Here is a 16,708-nt window from a genome sequence, read left to right on the forward strand (position 1 = left end):
TTTAAATTTAGGTCTCTAAAGACTACAATTTGATTAGAGAATAGTTTAAAATAATCATCCTTTCTCTGTTTCTCTCAAATATCTATCTAGATATATCAAGGTAGTTAGATATATAAATAGTTCAGAACTGAGGAAAATTCTTGATGTCTTTTTAAAGTACTCCCTTTCTCTAGTACTCTTGGAAGACAAAAAAGATAATAAAATTAGAAGACAACTTGGTTGTCTTTCTGTCTTTCTATTCTTGGCTTGCCAATCAATTCTGTGATTGGAGTCATGGTTCTTATGTTCATATCCCTGCTCTAATTGATTTCTAGGTGGACATGCTCTGAGTTGAAAGATCAAAAATCTCAGTGTTTCACATTAAATACTATAACACTTCAGCTCCCAGCATCTGATCTCAAAAGCCACAAATTAGGCATGGTGATCTGAAGAACATAGCAAACAAGAAGTGGATGGTGCCAGGTGGGATAACCCTGTCATGCTTGTAACTGTAAAGAGCCATTTATAAGTAACCATGATTTTAATTGGTTTGATAAATTTTTATTGGAAATAGCTAATAATTGTACTCGCTGAAAAATGTTTATAAACATATAGATGGTATTCCAATTCAGGGAGAGTACAAGTGAATAGTAATTTTTTCCTATTACATGCATGCTCAAAGGGTAATGTTCCAGTTATTTGAAAAATTGCAGGTTTTTCACACTCCTAAGATGCCAGTTAAATGAGGTGGTACTATACCTCCTTTTTTGTTGTTGTGGTGGTGGTTGTTGTTCAAGTAAGGAGTATGCCTGTAACCTTCAACTGAAGGCTTACTCATATATCTAGAAAAATTCTTTAAAAAATAATCACAAAATACATTTGCAAATTTCCAAATTGTCAATTTAGTGTAATTTATTAGAGTCACAGATCTCATAGAGAAAGAGACAGTACATTCTAAGCTTATAAATAATATTAAAAATTATCCCAAATCATATTACTAACTCATCATTTTTATCACTACTTCTAATACCTCATAACCAGTTTTCTTCAGTGCCACCTTGTATACTCACTTGAAATACTATTTTTAAAATAAAATTTAAAATCAAATAACTTATCAAATTATTGGGTAAGAACAAAACCTCTCTTTAGGCACATGAGAAAATTCATTTCCTCTGTGCAGCTCTGCTATTACTCTTTTAATGGTTCATGCTGCCTTACTACTGTACTTTTAGAACTAACATTGGCAGAGATGGTAGGTCAAGTCTGAACTAAATTAGAGTATCAATATCACTATGGTCACAAAAAAAGAAATCCAGTAACACTCAGCAGAATTTTCTGCTCATAGAGAACATCTAAGAAGCATGTTATTCCCATGACTGCAGTATATATATGAAATCTTGACTTGGAAATACGGCTTTTGATTCAGATTGATAAAATGTAGTTAACAGCAGGGAAAAAATCAGGACTTGGCTATAGTGTTTTACGCACAGAAAACAGCAGTGTTATTAGTGGCTTAATGTTAAAAGGATAAAATAGTGTTTCCTCTGTATCTGTTCTGATCAAAATATTAATATTTTCATCAATGCTTCATATGGTAGAATAAAAAAAACAAACTTCTTGTATTTGATAGGGTGCCCAATCTGGAGATAGAAGAAAGCTAAGTCCTTAAAAAAAATAAATTATGAATAAAATATGGACATGATAAAAATAATAAAAGTACAAAAGGGTCAGTGCAGAAGACATGTGGGGAGAGAATCTCTCAAGAGTGACCAACTTGTTCTGTGCACATAGAGAAGAAAAAAGGACTAGAAGTCAACCTGAATATAGTAGTGATTTTGCACCTAGTTAACTATAAACTACATCTCCTGTTCATTATTGTTTAGGCCCGCATTGGATCATCACAGCTAGCATTATACTCCACACTATAGGAAATATGTGGGACTTAAAAAAAAAAAAAAAGTTCAAGTAAATGAAAAAAAGTAGTCAAGAGATTAAGTAATAAACCAATGGGGAAAGATTAATATATTCATTGTTTCATTTCATGAAAGCACACACTGTATGCAAGACACTGTGATAGGCCCTGCCTGGATGAAAGCCATAATACTTGCCTATAGGAAGCTTACAGCCTCAATAGAAAAGAGTGACTAGTACACAGAGTGTATGCTATGCACAGTGCTAGAAAGCAGGGCCACCTAACTCTGCCGGAGGACTCGGAAGGGTTCCTGAAGAAGATGAACTGAGTCATAAAGGTTATAAAATAAACCCAGAGCTTAAAAAAAGAAAGAAAGAAGTGAGTTTAAACCCTCATTGGGCTGCCCTGCAAGAATTGGCCAGTCTCAATACCCATGGGGTAGAGATCTCAACACCAACCACCATCAGGAAAAAAGTAGACTAAAAATAATCTGCCCAGCAAAACGCATTTGACAAGGAGAGTTTGTCTTGGTCTGTGCTCCAAGCCAAATAGTGGGAAGGGAGAGAGATTTGCCCTTTTAAAATTTGTGCTACTTAAGTGTTCAAAAATCCATAAGCTAAAAAGTCAACACAAGGATCTCAGATTGATAATATCTCTAAGGAGGCTGGCAGATACAGAAGCAAAGTCATTGTGGAGGGAAAGACTTTCAATCCAGAATTTTTCAGATAAAACCCCATTTAAAATGAAGTTACAGCCCACAATTATAAAGCACACAGGAAACTGTCAAAAAGAGAACCTCAGGCAGCCCAACAAGCATCACAGGTATTGTCACCCAGCCTCCTCCTCTTCCTGAACTCAAAGAACTAGAGGGACTGTTAGAGACTACAAAATAAGTCTACCTAAAATGCTCCAATATATCAAAGACAAACTTTAAAACAGGAGAAAAGAGCAAGACACTATCTTTAAAGACTGCAGGATAGCTTTCCAGCAGAGTGAAGAGCAGTTACAGATGTGGGAGTCCCAATTGATTAGTACTTGGCAGTCACAGAATTGGGAGAAGGAATTGGGAGGAAGATGACCAACGTTTGTGTCATCAATGTCTTGCATACTGTATTAGTGAGGACACTTGTTTGCAACTGACAAAACTATCACATTTGTCTAGGGCAGCAGTTCTCAACCTGTGGGTCACGACCCCTTTGGGGGTCGAACAACCCTTTCACAGTTGTTGCCTAAGACCAACGGAAAACACATATATAATTACGTATTGTTTTTGTGATTAATCACTATGCTTTAATTATGTTCAGTTTGTAACAATGAAATTGGGGGTCACCACAACATGAGAAACTGTATTAAAGGGTTGCGGTATTAGGAAGGTTGAGAACCACTGGTCTAGGGAGTATTTTGTTGTTGGCTCATCTAACCAAGAAAGGCAAAGGTATAGTCAGAATGACAAGAACTAGAGACTCTCAATCCTTCTCCATCTCTCACTGCTATTTTTTTCTTTGTCGGTACTTCTTCCTTCTTTTCTCCTACTATGGACTTTTCTCCAAGAAGTGGAGAACATTGCCTCTTGCAGTTTTTGGTTCACACCTTTTACTTTTTCTTTTCTATTTTTTAAATGGTTGTGAAATATCCATTTTTAAGTGTGAAGGTTATTGGCGTTAAGAACATCCACATTGTCATGCATCCATCACCACTATTCATCACCAGAACTTTTTCACCATCCCAACCTGAAATGCTGTACCCATTACCCAATAATTCCCCATTCCTCTCTTCCTACAGCCCCTGGTAACCACAGAAGTTACTATGAGGCTCAAAGAACTGACTTCTTCATTTTATGTATCTGATAAACCTATAGAACTTTGTAATATCAGATAGTTGCTATAGCTTATGTACTTCCATACTTTTGCAATAACTTAGACTTCTAAATGTATTTTTTGTTTCTTTTATAGGACAATGAAGGTCAAACAGCTCTACATTATGGTAAGATGTTTCTTAACTATTAATAATCATTTGAAACTTTTCTCCATATGTTTATCTCAACTTTGTCCAGCACTATTTAGTGCTTAGAAAAATGCCTGGCTACTAGCAAAGATACAGTAACTTTTTTGTTTAAAAAATAGATAAATAACCTCTAATATTGAAGATATATTAAAATTATTTCTTTTCTTTTCATCTTTATTGTTGAAAGTATTACATAGGTCCTCCTTTTCCCCCCATTAACCTCTTCCAGCCCTCTCCTATCCTGTCCCCCCCCCCCCAGGTCCTCACCACCCCATTGTCTGTGTCCACAGTATATTAAAATTCGTATGGGCACATTCATAGTGAATTGAGCATTTTAACTCATTTCCCCTACTAACTTATTAGCATAGTTAAGTAATCTTTATTTAAGTCACCTATAAAATAGAGGATAATGGCTTTAAAGAGCTACTGGGTAAATTCAATGAGGTAAAAGATATTGAAGTATTTTGTAAAGTGTAAAGTAACTAGTAAAAGTATTCTTTTTTTTTTTGGATGTGAATATTGTTGAATAAGAGACAACCATCAATATTTAAATCAGATAAAGGATCAACCACCTTCAGACCTTTTGGGAGGGAATATATTAGGCTATTTTACTAGTTTTGGCAATCCCAGATCACCCTTCAGTGGTAAGTAGCCTGGGTGCCCCTGGGCACTTTTGTCCACTGCTTAGTATTTGCTTGGATGTCAAGCACCTAACTTATTGGGCTAGCTGTTATGGTAACTTGACCTGATAAAAAAAAGATTGAAATGTCACCAAATGCATGCCCCAACTCATTTATGACTGTAGCTAGTATCACCTGGGTATCAAAAACCAGCAGGAAGTCTGCTTCTAGATATATACCCTAGAAATACTGCTGGACATGTATATAATGAGACATGATTAAGAACATTTTTTGCAGCATTATTTATAATAACCAAAATTTTTTATTAATCTTTATAGTCCTCTCTGTACTGTACTTAAAATATTTGTTAATTAAAATTACATATATATAATATACATACACACATTTCCTACATTTGCAAATGAAAATCTCAAGTCCAGAAAGGGGAAGTGACCTTGACAGGGTAACACAAGCTGTAGGTAGCAGAGGCCAGACACTTGTCCAGGTCTCCTGGTTAAACTTCCAGTGCTCTTTTCATAATTCCATAAATAATTACAGTCCTAGTATCCTTTTAAAACAGACATTATTTTGTGGAAGATGATCTCTCCTAGAAATAAAATAAATGAAAATCCTTTACCATTGGTCACCTCAGTCAGTGAATCAAGGCTATTTTTCAAAATCGTATTTGTGAGTAAACATATATTTCAATATCTGTGTCTGTCTTCACACTTTTATAGTCTTATTTCTGTTCACTGAGAGTTTAAACATTAATAAAAATTATCCCTGATTCAGGAATCCTGCCCAAAATTGATAATTGATCTTGTAAAACAACCTCTATTTCTATCTCTCATTACATTATTTATTATAGAAGGAACAAAATAAATATCATATATGTTACAATCAAGATAATTAAACATAAAAATAATACCATTAGTTAGAGGTTTTTGGCATTACAAATATATAAAACTAAAATATTCTGACAACCAGGAATGTTTCATGAAATTAATATTTTAAGTTAATAATCACTTATAGGAGTGATTCATTTTTAATTTAGATTTCTTTTTTAACCAGGTCACTAGACTTTTGCCAGTTTTTAAGTTCATCCAAACAAAGTCTGGCATACAATAATAATAATAATTACCATTTATTAAGTACCTACCAAATGCCAGGGAATCTGCTGGGCATAGTTTATCTTTTTAGTCACTTAATGTTATTTAACCTTTTTTTATTTAATAGGTACACAATAGCTATTTGTTGATTTTATTTTATTTTAGGACCCTTAACCTATTCTTGGGACTTTCATAAAACTAAAAGTATAGTTAAATCCAGGGAGTGCAAAGACTATGTTGGGGATGTCTTGGGGGCTTAGCTACTATTTTTTATGAATTACAGTTTGGCTTGACAGCTGTCCTTGTGTTGACAGCTCTTCTGATTATAGCAGTTGTCAAACTCCATCCTTAAGCAGGTTGTAAATCCTGGCTTCTTCTGATTAAAACTGGGTCAGAGCCAATGGCAGGTTAACTAAAGGCCAGTATTCTACTGTACGGCCATACTGGTTCTTTCCAAATGGGCTTTGCATAGCAGCATACTAAAATCCTTATTTGCCTCAATTTTACTTCGGTGTTTTTGAATCTTCAGATATTGGTCCTCCTGTTATTTTGTAATTAAACATGATCCTTGCTGAAGAGTATATTAGTATAAGTGTGGTCTTCCTTGTAAATGGCCTGTTAGCCTTCCCCTCCTCTCCCTCCACTGGGAATACTAACATCATTGCATCTGTGTCTCCCAGGGGAAATCAAGGCTTTTCCTTGCACGTGTAGTCATGTGATTTCAGAGTGGGCAGGCTTTGTATCCTCATGAGCCCTCGGTCTTCCACGTAAAGCACCATCTGTTCTGTTCCTTCCACGCTGTTACAGGGCAGTGGGAGGAGGCATTCGAGTGAAAATAAATAAAATAAAAAAAGAAAGAAATTCATCATCAAAACCCGGAGGATTAATGGAGTCAGAAGGCTCACTGCTCTGAATGAAAATTCATCTTCACCTGTGCCAGTGTCAGGGCTGCCTCTGTGGCACTTGACAAATAGAGGTTCCCAGGGTACCATAAATTCAGCAACTGTTCTTCTCCCTGTGGACTTGCTCAAGCTTTTCTGAGATGGGCTTATGACTGTTTTTGTATTTCCCAGCACATTGTGGACACCAATATATCCCCTCATTAATTGGGTAAAATGTTAGCCCCCTTTCCTTCTCACCCCTCTCTCATCTTCTTTGCCTTTATCCATTTTGAGGGGGTGGGCAGCTCACACGTCTCTAAAAGAGGACTCTGACTCATGAATAGTGCTTCACTGAAGATGCCAAAGGCAGAGAAATCAATTAACTAATGAATTTTGAGCAAACACTAGGTTCCCAGCACAGTGCTAGATGGAGGAGAGAGAATAAAAAAGCATGAAATCAAGTAGCTCACCATCTAATTGGGGGTTCAATGCCTATTTTTAAAAAAAAGGCAAAACTATTTGTTGGGCACTTATCTGTGCCAGGAGACTCTGCTAACCATAAACATAGTTTATGCCTATCAACAGTGAATCTCCAAGAGGTGGTGCCGCAGTGCCCACCTTATACTGGGTATGATTCACCTGTGTGGTTTCCCTGTCCTGTAAATCAGTCTTTCTCTTCACTTCCTTTTTGTCTCTACTACAGCTTCCTGATTCCTTATACTCTCATGTCAATCTGCCTTTGCATAAACCCCTGGCACTTGTTAATCAAACTCCTTTCTTTATGGATACCATATCCCTTACTCACAAGTACTATTTTGTAATCCTTAAATTCCAAACTTAAATCTCACTTTATAGTTAGACTTGAGCTAAAATTGTATTCACATTTGTTAGGTTAAGGGGATTGTTATACAGCGTCGTTAGCCTTTTCTCAACTGGTTAGCTATAGTGCTCTAGCTGTGGAACTTAAAATTTTAAGCTCCACTCCTGGGTTAGTACTCACAGATTATATCATCTCTCCCTTACTCTTACAGCATCTATGAAATCAGTGCCCCTTTGTCTGAGATGGTCAGCTTAGTGTTTTCAGCCAGAGTGCACATCTACTTACCCTGGATCTTCATGCTTAGTATCTCAAGTGTTGGGTTAGATTTGAGCCAATAGTGGTCTGACAGATCATTCTAGTTATTATCCTGTGTTGCAGATTTATACACTGGGAAATTTATTCCTCTGATACTGCTTTAAAAGTTCCAATCTTAAAACCTAACCAAGTGTTTCTCACAATAAGTTGAGACTGATAGCTACAGCAAAAAGGTTAAATGATTATTTCTCAAAATATAAATGTCATGCAGCTAGTTCTATGCAGGAGAAATATCCTCCTCTCACAGCTACTTAATATTAGGCAATGTGTCCTTAACTTTGTTATATTTTGTAAGAAACTGTCTTCCATTGGAATCTAATTTGGTGTACAGTGATTCATGGTATAATGTTCATTATATTATTTTGGGAGATAATTTTAAATTCTCGATGGGATGTTATAATTCTAAACACTTTCTGTTGAATCCTGGGCCTTGGTAAATATATCCAGTCTTCACCTTCTTCCCCATCTGCGCCAAATCCCAAAATATGATCTCAATCCACCAATACCTGCCCCAAGTATAGAATAGGCAATTTTATTCAGTCATCAAATATATAGTTTTAGTGGCCATCTAAGAAACCATAACCCACTGAAGGCCTCTAGAGATAGGGTTCCCAATTGGTCTGATTTTAGTTCAGAAAAATTTCTGCCCTCTACCTCTGTTCACTTAGAACCATCTCTGACCTTGTGCTATTATGGATTAGAGTTTGGTGCCTAAGTTTGTCCCAAGTTCACAACTCATCCCAACCTGGTTTGGGCTGTTGACTCTATGCCCACTTCACCTCATATAGCCAGGAAGCCCTGAGCTCCACCAGGGGAGTGAGCAGTTATGGGAGCCAGAGAAATTATTTTACTTGAGTACCAACAGAGAGCAAAAGAAGAAATGTCATACTAAGTCATTTAAAACCAAACTCCCAGAGAGTTCTGCTTCCATGTAAGATCCAGCAAAGAAAACTGGATTGCATGTAAGATCCAGCAAAGAGTGACAAGCCCCTACAAGACACACAGACTATTTCACTTTGATGGAGCAACTGAGGAAGAGGCAACCACCATAAAACAGAAGAAAAAAACCACTAAAATTAACAAATTCTTCAAGTGAGCTAAAATGACATTTTAGAGTAATTCAGACCCAAGAAGAGTCCTCACTGCAGTGCTCTTTATCGTTAACTGATGCTCTTAAGAGAAATTGAGAACAGAGAGAGCCGTCCTCTGTGGCATACAGTCGTGAAACTCTGCCACTTCCCTGGACCCTTATTTCATATGAAGCAAAATCCTTAAACCACTGGCAGTAAATCAGAAAACTTTTCTCTCCTCCTGTCCCTGGTCCCAGGCAGATATCCACTGCTTTTGGAGGAGGAATAAAAGCAAAATCTGCTGCCAAGGAGGAACAGGGAACCCCTGGGCTCTGAACCTTGCACCAACACAAAGCAGAGATCTCTCACCACTGGGGCAAGGCAGGAAACTCTCTCCCACTCGTGACATGTTCTCCCTCATACAAGGCAGAGTTGGGTTGACATTTCTGGGAGGGGGTATAAGAACACTAAGAAATCACCACCCCTGAGGGTCTGCCTGAGATGGAGACCAGGCCAAGAGGACAAAGAACTCCATCCCACTCCCACCATGAGCTTTATCCTGAATAATAAGCAATGGCAGTCTTAGAGCTGTAGTAGAAAGAGAGAGAGACTCTCTTTGTGGTAGACATGGAGAGACTACTGAAAGCTGAAGGTGGAGCAAGAATACTGAAAAAGCCCTCTGGCACCCTGGACTGCACACGAAGGTAGCAGCAGCCCACACCTGGAGGAATTCAAATTGGTGATCTACTGAAGTTATCTATTGGACCCACAAACCTCAAATCCAGTTCAACTGCTGACTAGATTTAATCAACACCCATACTAATGGCATGAGAGAAGACGAGGAATCATTTCTTGGGGTAAATAGTATTATTTACTGCAGCCTCCACTGTCCTTCTAAACACAGTGTTCTGCATTCAATCAAAAATTATGAGACACAAAAAAGCAAGGGAAAAAAACAACCCTTTGTCAAGCAATAAATCAGTAATTGATAGAGCAAGTAGATAATAATTCAGCTAGGATATGAAAGATTTGAACAGTACTGTCAATCAACTTGACTTAATTGATATCTATAGACCTTTCCATCTAATAAATAGAATAAACATTATTTCAAGTACACATGGAATACTTTGCCAAGATCGACCATATTCTAGGCAATACAACAAATTTCAACAAATGTAAAAGAAATTGTACAAAGTTTGCTCTATGACCACCTCAGAATTAAATTAGAAATTAATAACAGACACACATCTGGAAAATCCCCAATTGTAAAAAATTTAAATACACTTCTAAATAATTCATAGGTCAAAGAAGAAATATCAAGGGAAATTAGAAAATATTTTGAACTAAATGAAAATGAAAATATCCTATCAAAATGTGTGGAATGCAGTTAAAAGCAGTGTTTAGACGGAAATTAAATACTTTACTGAAAAGAATAAAGGTCTCAAAGCAATGATCTAAGATTCTACCTTTTAAAAAAATTAGAAAAAGAAGAACAAATTAAGTCCAAGATAAGCATAGGAATCTTCTATATATATAAAAGCCTAATATGCTAAGTGTCCGACCAATCAGTCGACCTCTCGACCAGTCGCTATGACGCACACTGACCACCAGGGGGCAGATGCTACGACCAGTAGGTTAGCTTGCTGCTGGGGTCTGGCTGATCAGGACTGGGGGAGACGGGCCGGACACAACCTGGAACCCTCTTGCAGTCCCTCCCCGGCCGGCCGGCCCCCATCGGGCCTGATTGGGAATGGGCGAGACGGCCCCAATCAGCCCTGATCACTGGCCAGGCCCAGGGACCCCACCCATGTACACCTCTAGTATAATAATAAAGATCAGAGAAGAAATCATTAAAATCATTAAAATAGAAAACCAAAAAAAAATCCATGAGAAAATCAATGAAACCTTTAAAAAGTTCAATAAAACTGAAAGGTCTTAAAAAGAAAATACCAATTTGAGGAATGAAAGGAAAATATCAACATAGATTCTACAGATATTATGAAGCAAATAAGGGAACATTATGAACAATTTTATGCCAATAAATTAGATAACATAAATGGACAAATTTCTGAAAAGACCCAAACTACCAAAAGATATAAACTATTTCTCTCAAAAAAAATAGGTACCCTAGATAGCCCTACATTTATTAAAGAGATTGATTTGTAGCCAGAAACTTTCCCACATCAAGATCTTCAGAACCTGATTGCTTCATTGATGAATTCTACTAAATGTTTAAGGAAGAAATAATACCAATTCTACACACAAACTGTCCAGAAAATAAAAGGTGAGGGAACAGTGCCCAGCTCATTCTACAAGGCCGACACTACCCTAATACCAAGACCAGAAAAGACCCTAGGAAAAGAAAACTATATGCCAGTATCACTCATGAATATAGAAGCAAAAATCTTTAATAAAATGTTAGCAAATCAAACCCAGCAATATACAAAAAGAATAATCTATATCTATAAAACCCTAATATGCAAATAGACCAAACGGTGGAACAACTGGTTGCTATGACATGCACTGACCACCAGGGGGCGTACACGGAACATGGTGGGCGTCAGCAGCAGGCGGCACTGTACAGAACATGGCAGGCATTGGCCACGGCGGGATGGTGGAGCAGGTGAGCGGGATCACCAGACCAAGGCAGGGTGCCAGTCGCTGTCATTGGGGCAAGCCTCTGGTGGTTACTGAAAATTATTTGCTCCCCCGCGCCGTGGTCCCGCCCGGCGCTCAGACCTGCTGCCAGCACCAGCCCCACTCGCAGCCAGTGCCAGAGCCACCACTCACACCCGCTGCCAGTGCTCGGCGTCATCTGCTCCTGAGGGCGATTGGGGCAGCAGCCACCCCTCGCACCCGCTGAAGGCGCCAGCCCCACTCACATCTGCTGCTGGTGCCGGCCCCAATCGCTCTGTGCCGTCAGCAGGTTCAAGCAGGGCCAGCGCTGTCAGTGCGTGGGAGCAGTGGCGATGGGAGCGGGGCTGCGGGCAGATGGGACTGGGGGCCGCGGCAGGAGGGGCCGGGCAGGGGCATGGAGGATGAGCCAAGACCTGCCCCTGTGCCCACCACAGCCTCGCAGCCCACGGTTCCTTTCAAGGTGCACAAATTTGTATACTGGGCCCGTAGTAAATTATAATAAAACTAGAGGCCCAGTGCACAGATTCGTGCACAGGTGGGGTCCCTCGGCCTGGCCTGCGGGGATGGGCTGAAACCAGCTCTCCGACATCTCCAGAGAGGTCCCAGATTTCAAGAGGGTGGTTCTCAGGTGACATACCCTGGAATCTGGCTCCAGGTGCGTCACCCAAGAACTGCAGCTGCCAAGTTACCACAGCTTGGCAGCTCCTGCTTTGAGCGTCTGCCCCCTGGTGGTCAGTGTGCATCATAGCTATCAGTCAGAACGTCTGCCCCCTGATGGTCATCATGCATCATCGCTACCGGTCAGACAGTCGCTTAGGCTTTTATATAGATAGAAGATTGGGAATGGCTGGTCACTATGACACACACTGACCACCAGGGGGCAGACACTCAATGCAGGAGCTGCCCTCTGGTGGTCAGTGTGTGTCATAGTGACCAGCCATTCCCAGTCTTTCTGCTGTTAGGGTCAGTTTGCATATTACCCTTTTACTATATAGGATAGAGACCTGGTGCACGGGTGGGGGCCGGCTGGTTTGCCCTGAAGGGTGTCCCGGATCAGGGGGGGGGTCCCGCTTGGGTGCCTGGCCAGCCTGGATGACGGGCTGATGGCTGTTTGCAGCTGGTCACACCCCCTTCAGGGTGGGGGTCCCGCTTGGGTGCCTGGCCAGCCTGGATGACGGGCTGATGGCTGTTTGCAGCTGGTCACACCCCCTTCAGGGTGGGGGTCCCGCTTGGGTGCCTGGCCAGCCTGGATGACGGGCTGATGGCTGTTTGCAGCTGGTCACACCCCCTTCAGGGTGGGGGTCCCGCTTGGGTGCCTGGCCAGCCTGGATGACGGGCTGATGGCTGTTTGCAGCTGGTCACACCCCCTTCAGGGTGGGGGTCCCGCTTGGGTGCCTGGCCAGCCTGGATGACGGGCTGATGGCTGTTTGCAGCTGGTCACACCCCCTTCAGGGTGGGGGTCCCCACTGGGGTGCCTGGCTAGTCCTGGTGAGGGGCTTAGGGCCGTTTTTAGGCTGGCGGGCGACTGAAGCTCCAGCCTCTTTTTTTTTCTTTTTTTTTTTATTCTGGGATTTATTTACCTTCTATAGCTGTCACTGGAGCTGAGAGCCGGCTCCAGCTCTGAGGCTGTGGCTGGCTGGTATCTGGGTTTGTTTAGCTTCTATAATTACAACATTGTTGCATCTAGAGCTCAGAGCTGGGCTGCGGCAGGCGGGGAACCTTGGCTTCCTCCGTCACTGGAGCAAGCAAGCCTCATGTTCACTTCAGCTGCGTGGCTGCAGGCCGCCATCTTGGTTGGCAGTTAATTTGCATATCTCGTTGATTAGCCAATGGGAAGGGTAGCGAAGTTACGGTTAATTACCATGTTTCTCTATTATTAGATATGATTGTGATCCTATATCATAAAAGCCTTATATACTACATGTCCGACCGTTCGTTTGACCAGTCGTTATGACATGCACTGATCACCAGGGGGCAGATGCTCCTACTGGTAGCCGGCGGATTGGGACTGGGCAAGACAGGCCAGACACGCTCTGGAGCATGTCTCCCACGGTCCCTCCCCAGTTTATGTATATGTATAGTGTTTTTGTGTGTATGGTATAGCTGTTTTAAATTTTTATGTGTTCAAATTTATCAGTTTTAGGTTTCCATGCGTTCAAATTTAACATATATTTTCTTTATTGTGTCTGGGTTTCATATCAAATGTAGAAATACTCTGGCCATTTTATTCAGTAAACATTATAATCATAGGCCTTGAGCCTATGAGCATTTCAAAAACCTATAAACATATTAGAAATAAAATGTTTTTTGTCCCACAAAAAAAGAAAATTACAAAATATAAATAATTAAATGTTTAAGGGTCTATTAACATAACATATCAGCTTTGTTAATTATTAAATTTAGTGTACACTGACATTTTTTAACTACTTTGCTATGTCCTTCTCCTTGACTTTCATTGGCTCTCTTTTTCAGTCCCTTCTTATATTTCTGCTAACACTGGCTAATGTCAAGCCCCTTAAAAGAACTACCACAATCTCCTAATAGGTCTGCTGCCACAAATTTCTAGACTTTCAGGTCACTCTTTATAGAATGATCATCCTAATACAGAAGCCAAATTATGCCACTCCCCAGCTTATTAACTCCAAACTTCTTAGTGTGGCTTTCCAGGCACCCTGTCCAGTGCGATTGAAACCCAGCCTCTGCGTTTGACCCTCTGTTGTTTCTGTGAGACAGCAGCCAGTCCTCAGTGTTCCTGGGTTTGCGAGCTCAATACCCAGTAGGGGGCATGCAAGAGGCAGCTGATCAGTTTCTCTCTCTCATCTATCTTTGTCTATCTCCCTTCTCCCTTACTCTCTCTCTTAAAAAATCAATTAAAAGATTTTTTTTTAATCATAATAAAATTTAAAGTGTATTTCTTTGTTTGCTTTTGGGTAACCAAAAAAGTAAATTTGATTTTCCTAACATTCACAAGTCCACTGTACCGGCACAGTTCTGCTTCTAAGACCAGATCCCCCCTACAGCCACTGTAAGGGTTCTCGTCGTTCTGGATTCCTCACAGCCCAGCACGTGACCCTCCTGCTGAAGTCCAGTCTCTCTGTCTCTGAGTAACCTTGTTTTCATGTCTGTCACTTTCCCTGTCAGCTGCTGCCTGTGAGTTTCTGGACATCGTGGAGCTGCTGCTCCAGTCTGGCGCGGACCCCACTCTGCGAGACCAGGATGGCTGCCTGCCGGAAGAGGTGACAGGTTGCAAAGCTGTGTCTCTGGTGTTGCAGCAGCACATGGCTGGCAAGGCTTAAGCAGAGACTGGAAAGCTACAGTCTAACAGCATAGGGCTTCAGTGATGCAAGAAAACCATACTTCTTTTACCACCCATCTTTGGTGTACATTGGCTAATAAAATCAGTTCTGAGGAACGGGGATTTTGAAGTCTCAGCAATTCATTCTGCTTGCATACATTCCGGCGAGTACAGTTTTGGCGATGAACATGTGTACTGTGCATAATGCAGTCCAGTTCTGCTGAGCGTGCTCTGAAATTTATCACTGTTCTTGAGGGTGGGGAGAGGAGTCACATCATAGTTCACAATATTAAACATGGCTGCTCTTTTAAGAAACATACAGAAACAAAATGTGACTGACAGTGAGGGAAACTTGCATGAAATCCCAGTGTGGTGGGGATCACACAACCTTGTGGCATTTTGTACAGCGGGTCTGAATAGGGAGCTAAAATGTCTAGCCTCTTGGCAGACTGAATTGGGAAGATAAGAAAGAAAAGGGGTGTTAAGAAAAAGAAAAGGCAAAAAGGCAGCATTTCCTGGGATATAGAAGTCACAGGAAGTACCAGAATAAGATTTAGTGACCTCACTCTAAGATTGAGAGACAGGTTCTGGAGAATTCACTGGTTAGATTAGGATATCTTCAACTCACCTTCACATAATAGGGAGCAATTCCCTAGGGCCCTCTTAATTGACTATACTGTCCCTGTCACATATGGCAGCAGCGCCTGCATACGGGCTCAGGCCTGAACTGTTAGGCCTGTTTGGGAATGTGAAATAGCCATACTGCCTCAGTACTTAGTGTGATTAAAGTTATTTCAAGGTACCAGGAGAGCATCTGCTTTTTGTTAAAAATACAAGTATGCCACAGTTTTAATGTAAAGAATAGATAAGTATGACACTGTTGAAACTGGCTTCCTACATTTTCCCCTTTAAATCTAAAGAACTCCATCTGGGGAATTCCTTGACATTTCTTATTATGTAAGGAAAGTAGACAGTTGTAATATGAAGAGAAATGAAGTAAGAAACAGGTTGAGGTGCAAAGGTGACCATTTAAAAATAATGTTTCTAATGTGTTATTATTTAGATAACAAGCAATAAACGTGCTTTGTGGAGCCCTCGACAATGGACAGGATTTCCAGTAGCTTAGGCTAACCTGTCCTGAAACAAGCCCCTTCGGAAATGGGACATTATTAATGCTGCTCACTTTTTTCTAAGCTAACTTATTTTCTGAGATGTAAGCCACGCCATTCCCAAGGCTATTCAGTTTTCAATTATCTGTGGAAGAAATATGCATGTTAGTACGTGCTGAAATGGTACTATCATTCTAGTAAAGCTTTCTCTTCATTCTCTGTGCTTTTCCCACAATCCAACTGCATTGCAACCTACTGTTTATCTAAATACTCTCATGTTCCATATTAATTGAATGTGTTTTAAGAGACATTATGCATTAGTTACAGCAAACGCAACCAAGATGTATGCAGCTTTTATTTTAGTGTTTTTTTTATTAAAACAAATTTTAGTGTTGACATAATTTCAGGAGTCCCCATTCCCCCTCACTTTTGTCCACCTCCTCCCTTCCCCACCTACCCCTTTCTTGGCCTTTACCAAATTACTGTTTGTATCCATGGGGTATGCATATATGTTGTTTAACTATTTCTTTCACCTTCTTTATCCAGTCATACCCACTCCCCTCCCCTTGGGCACTGGCCAGTCTGTTCCATGTATTCATGCGTCTGGTTCCATTTTGTTCATTTTATTTTGTTCATTATATTCCACGTATTAGTGAGATTATATGGTATCTGTCTTTTTCTAACTGGCTTATTTCACTTAGCATAATACTTTCCAAGTTCATCCATGCTGTCAAAAACGGTAAGACTTCCTTATTTTTTACAGCCGTATAGTATTCCATTGTGTAAATGTACCACAGCTTTTTTATTCACTCATCTGCTGATGGGCACTTGGGCTATTTCCAGGTCTTAGCTATTATAAAAAATGCTGCTGTAAACATAGGGTTACATATATTCTGATTGGTATTTCAGAATTCTTAGGGTGTATTCTCAGAAATGGGGTCACTGGGTCAAAGGCAG

General features: G+C 40.4%; 1 protein-coding gene across 1 annotated transcript in view; it reads left to right on the plus strand.

Moving 5' to 3' along the window:
- The window catches only part of ACBD6 (acyl-CoA binding domain containing 6), a 134,474-nt gene extending 119,709 nt beyond the window's left edge, over positions 1–14,765 (plus strand). Inside the window, exons 7-8 of the mRNA XM_005880231.2 lie at positions 3,844–3,874; positions 14,489–14,765. Of these exons, the coding sequence (XP_005880293.1) occupies positions 3,844–3,874; positions 14,489–14,643 (186 nt within the window). The 3' untranslated portion in view covers positions 14,644–14,765. The remainder of the gene's footprint in view (positions 1–3,843; positions 3,875–14,488) is intronic.
- Positions 14,766–16,708: the final 1,943 nt, after the last annotated feature.

Source organism: Myotis brandtii, unplaced genomic scaffold, assembly GCF_000412655.1.
Source record: "Myotis brandtii unplaced genomic scaffold, ASM41265v1 scaffold630, whole genome shotgun sequence".
Classification (NCBI taxonomy): Eukaryota; Metazoa; Chordata; class Mammalia; order Chiroptera; family Vespertilionidae; genus Myotis; species Myotis brandtii.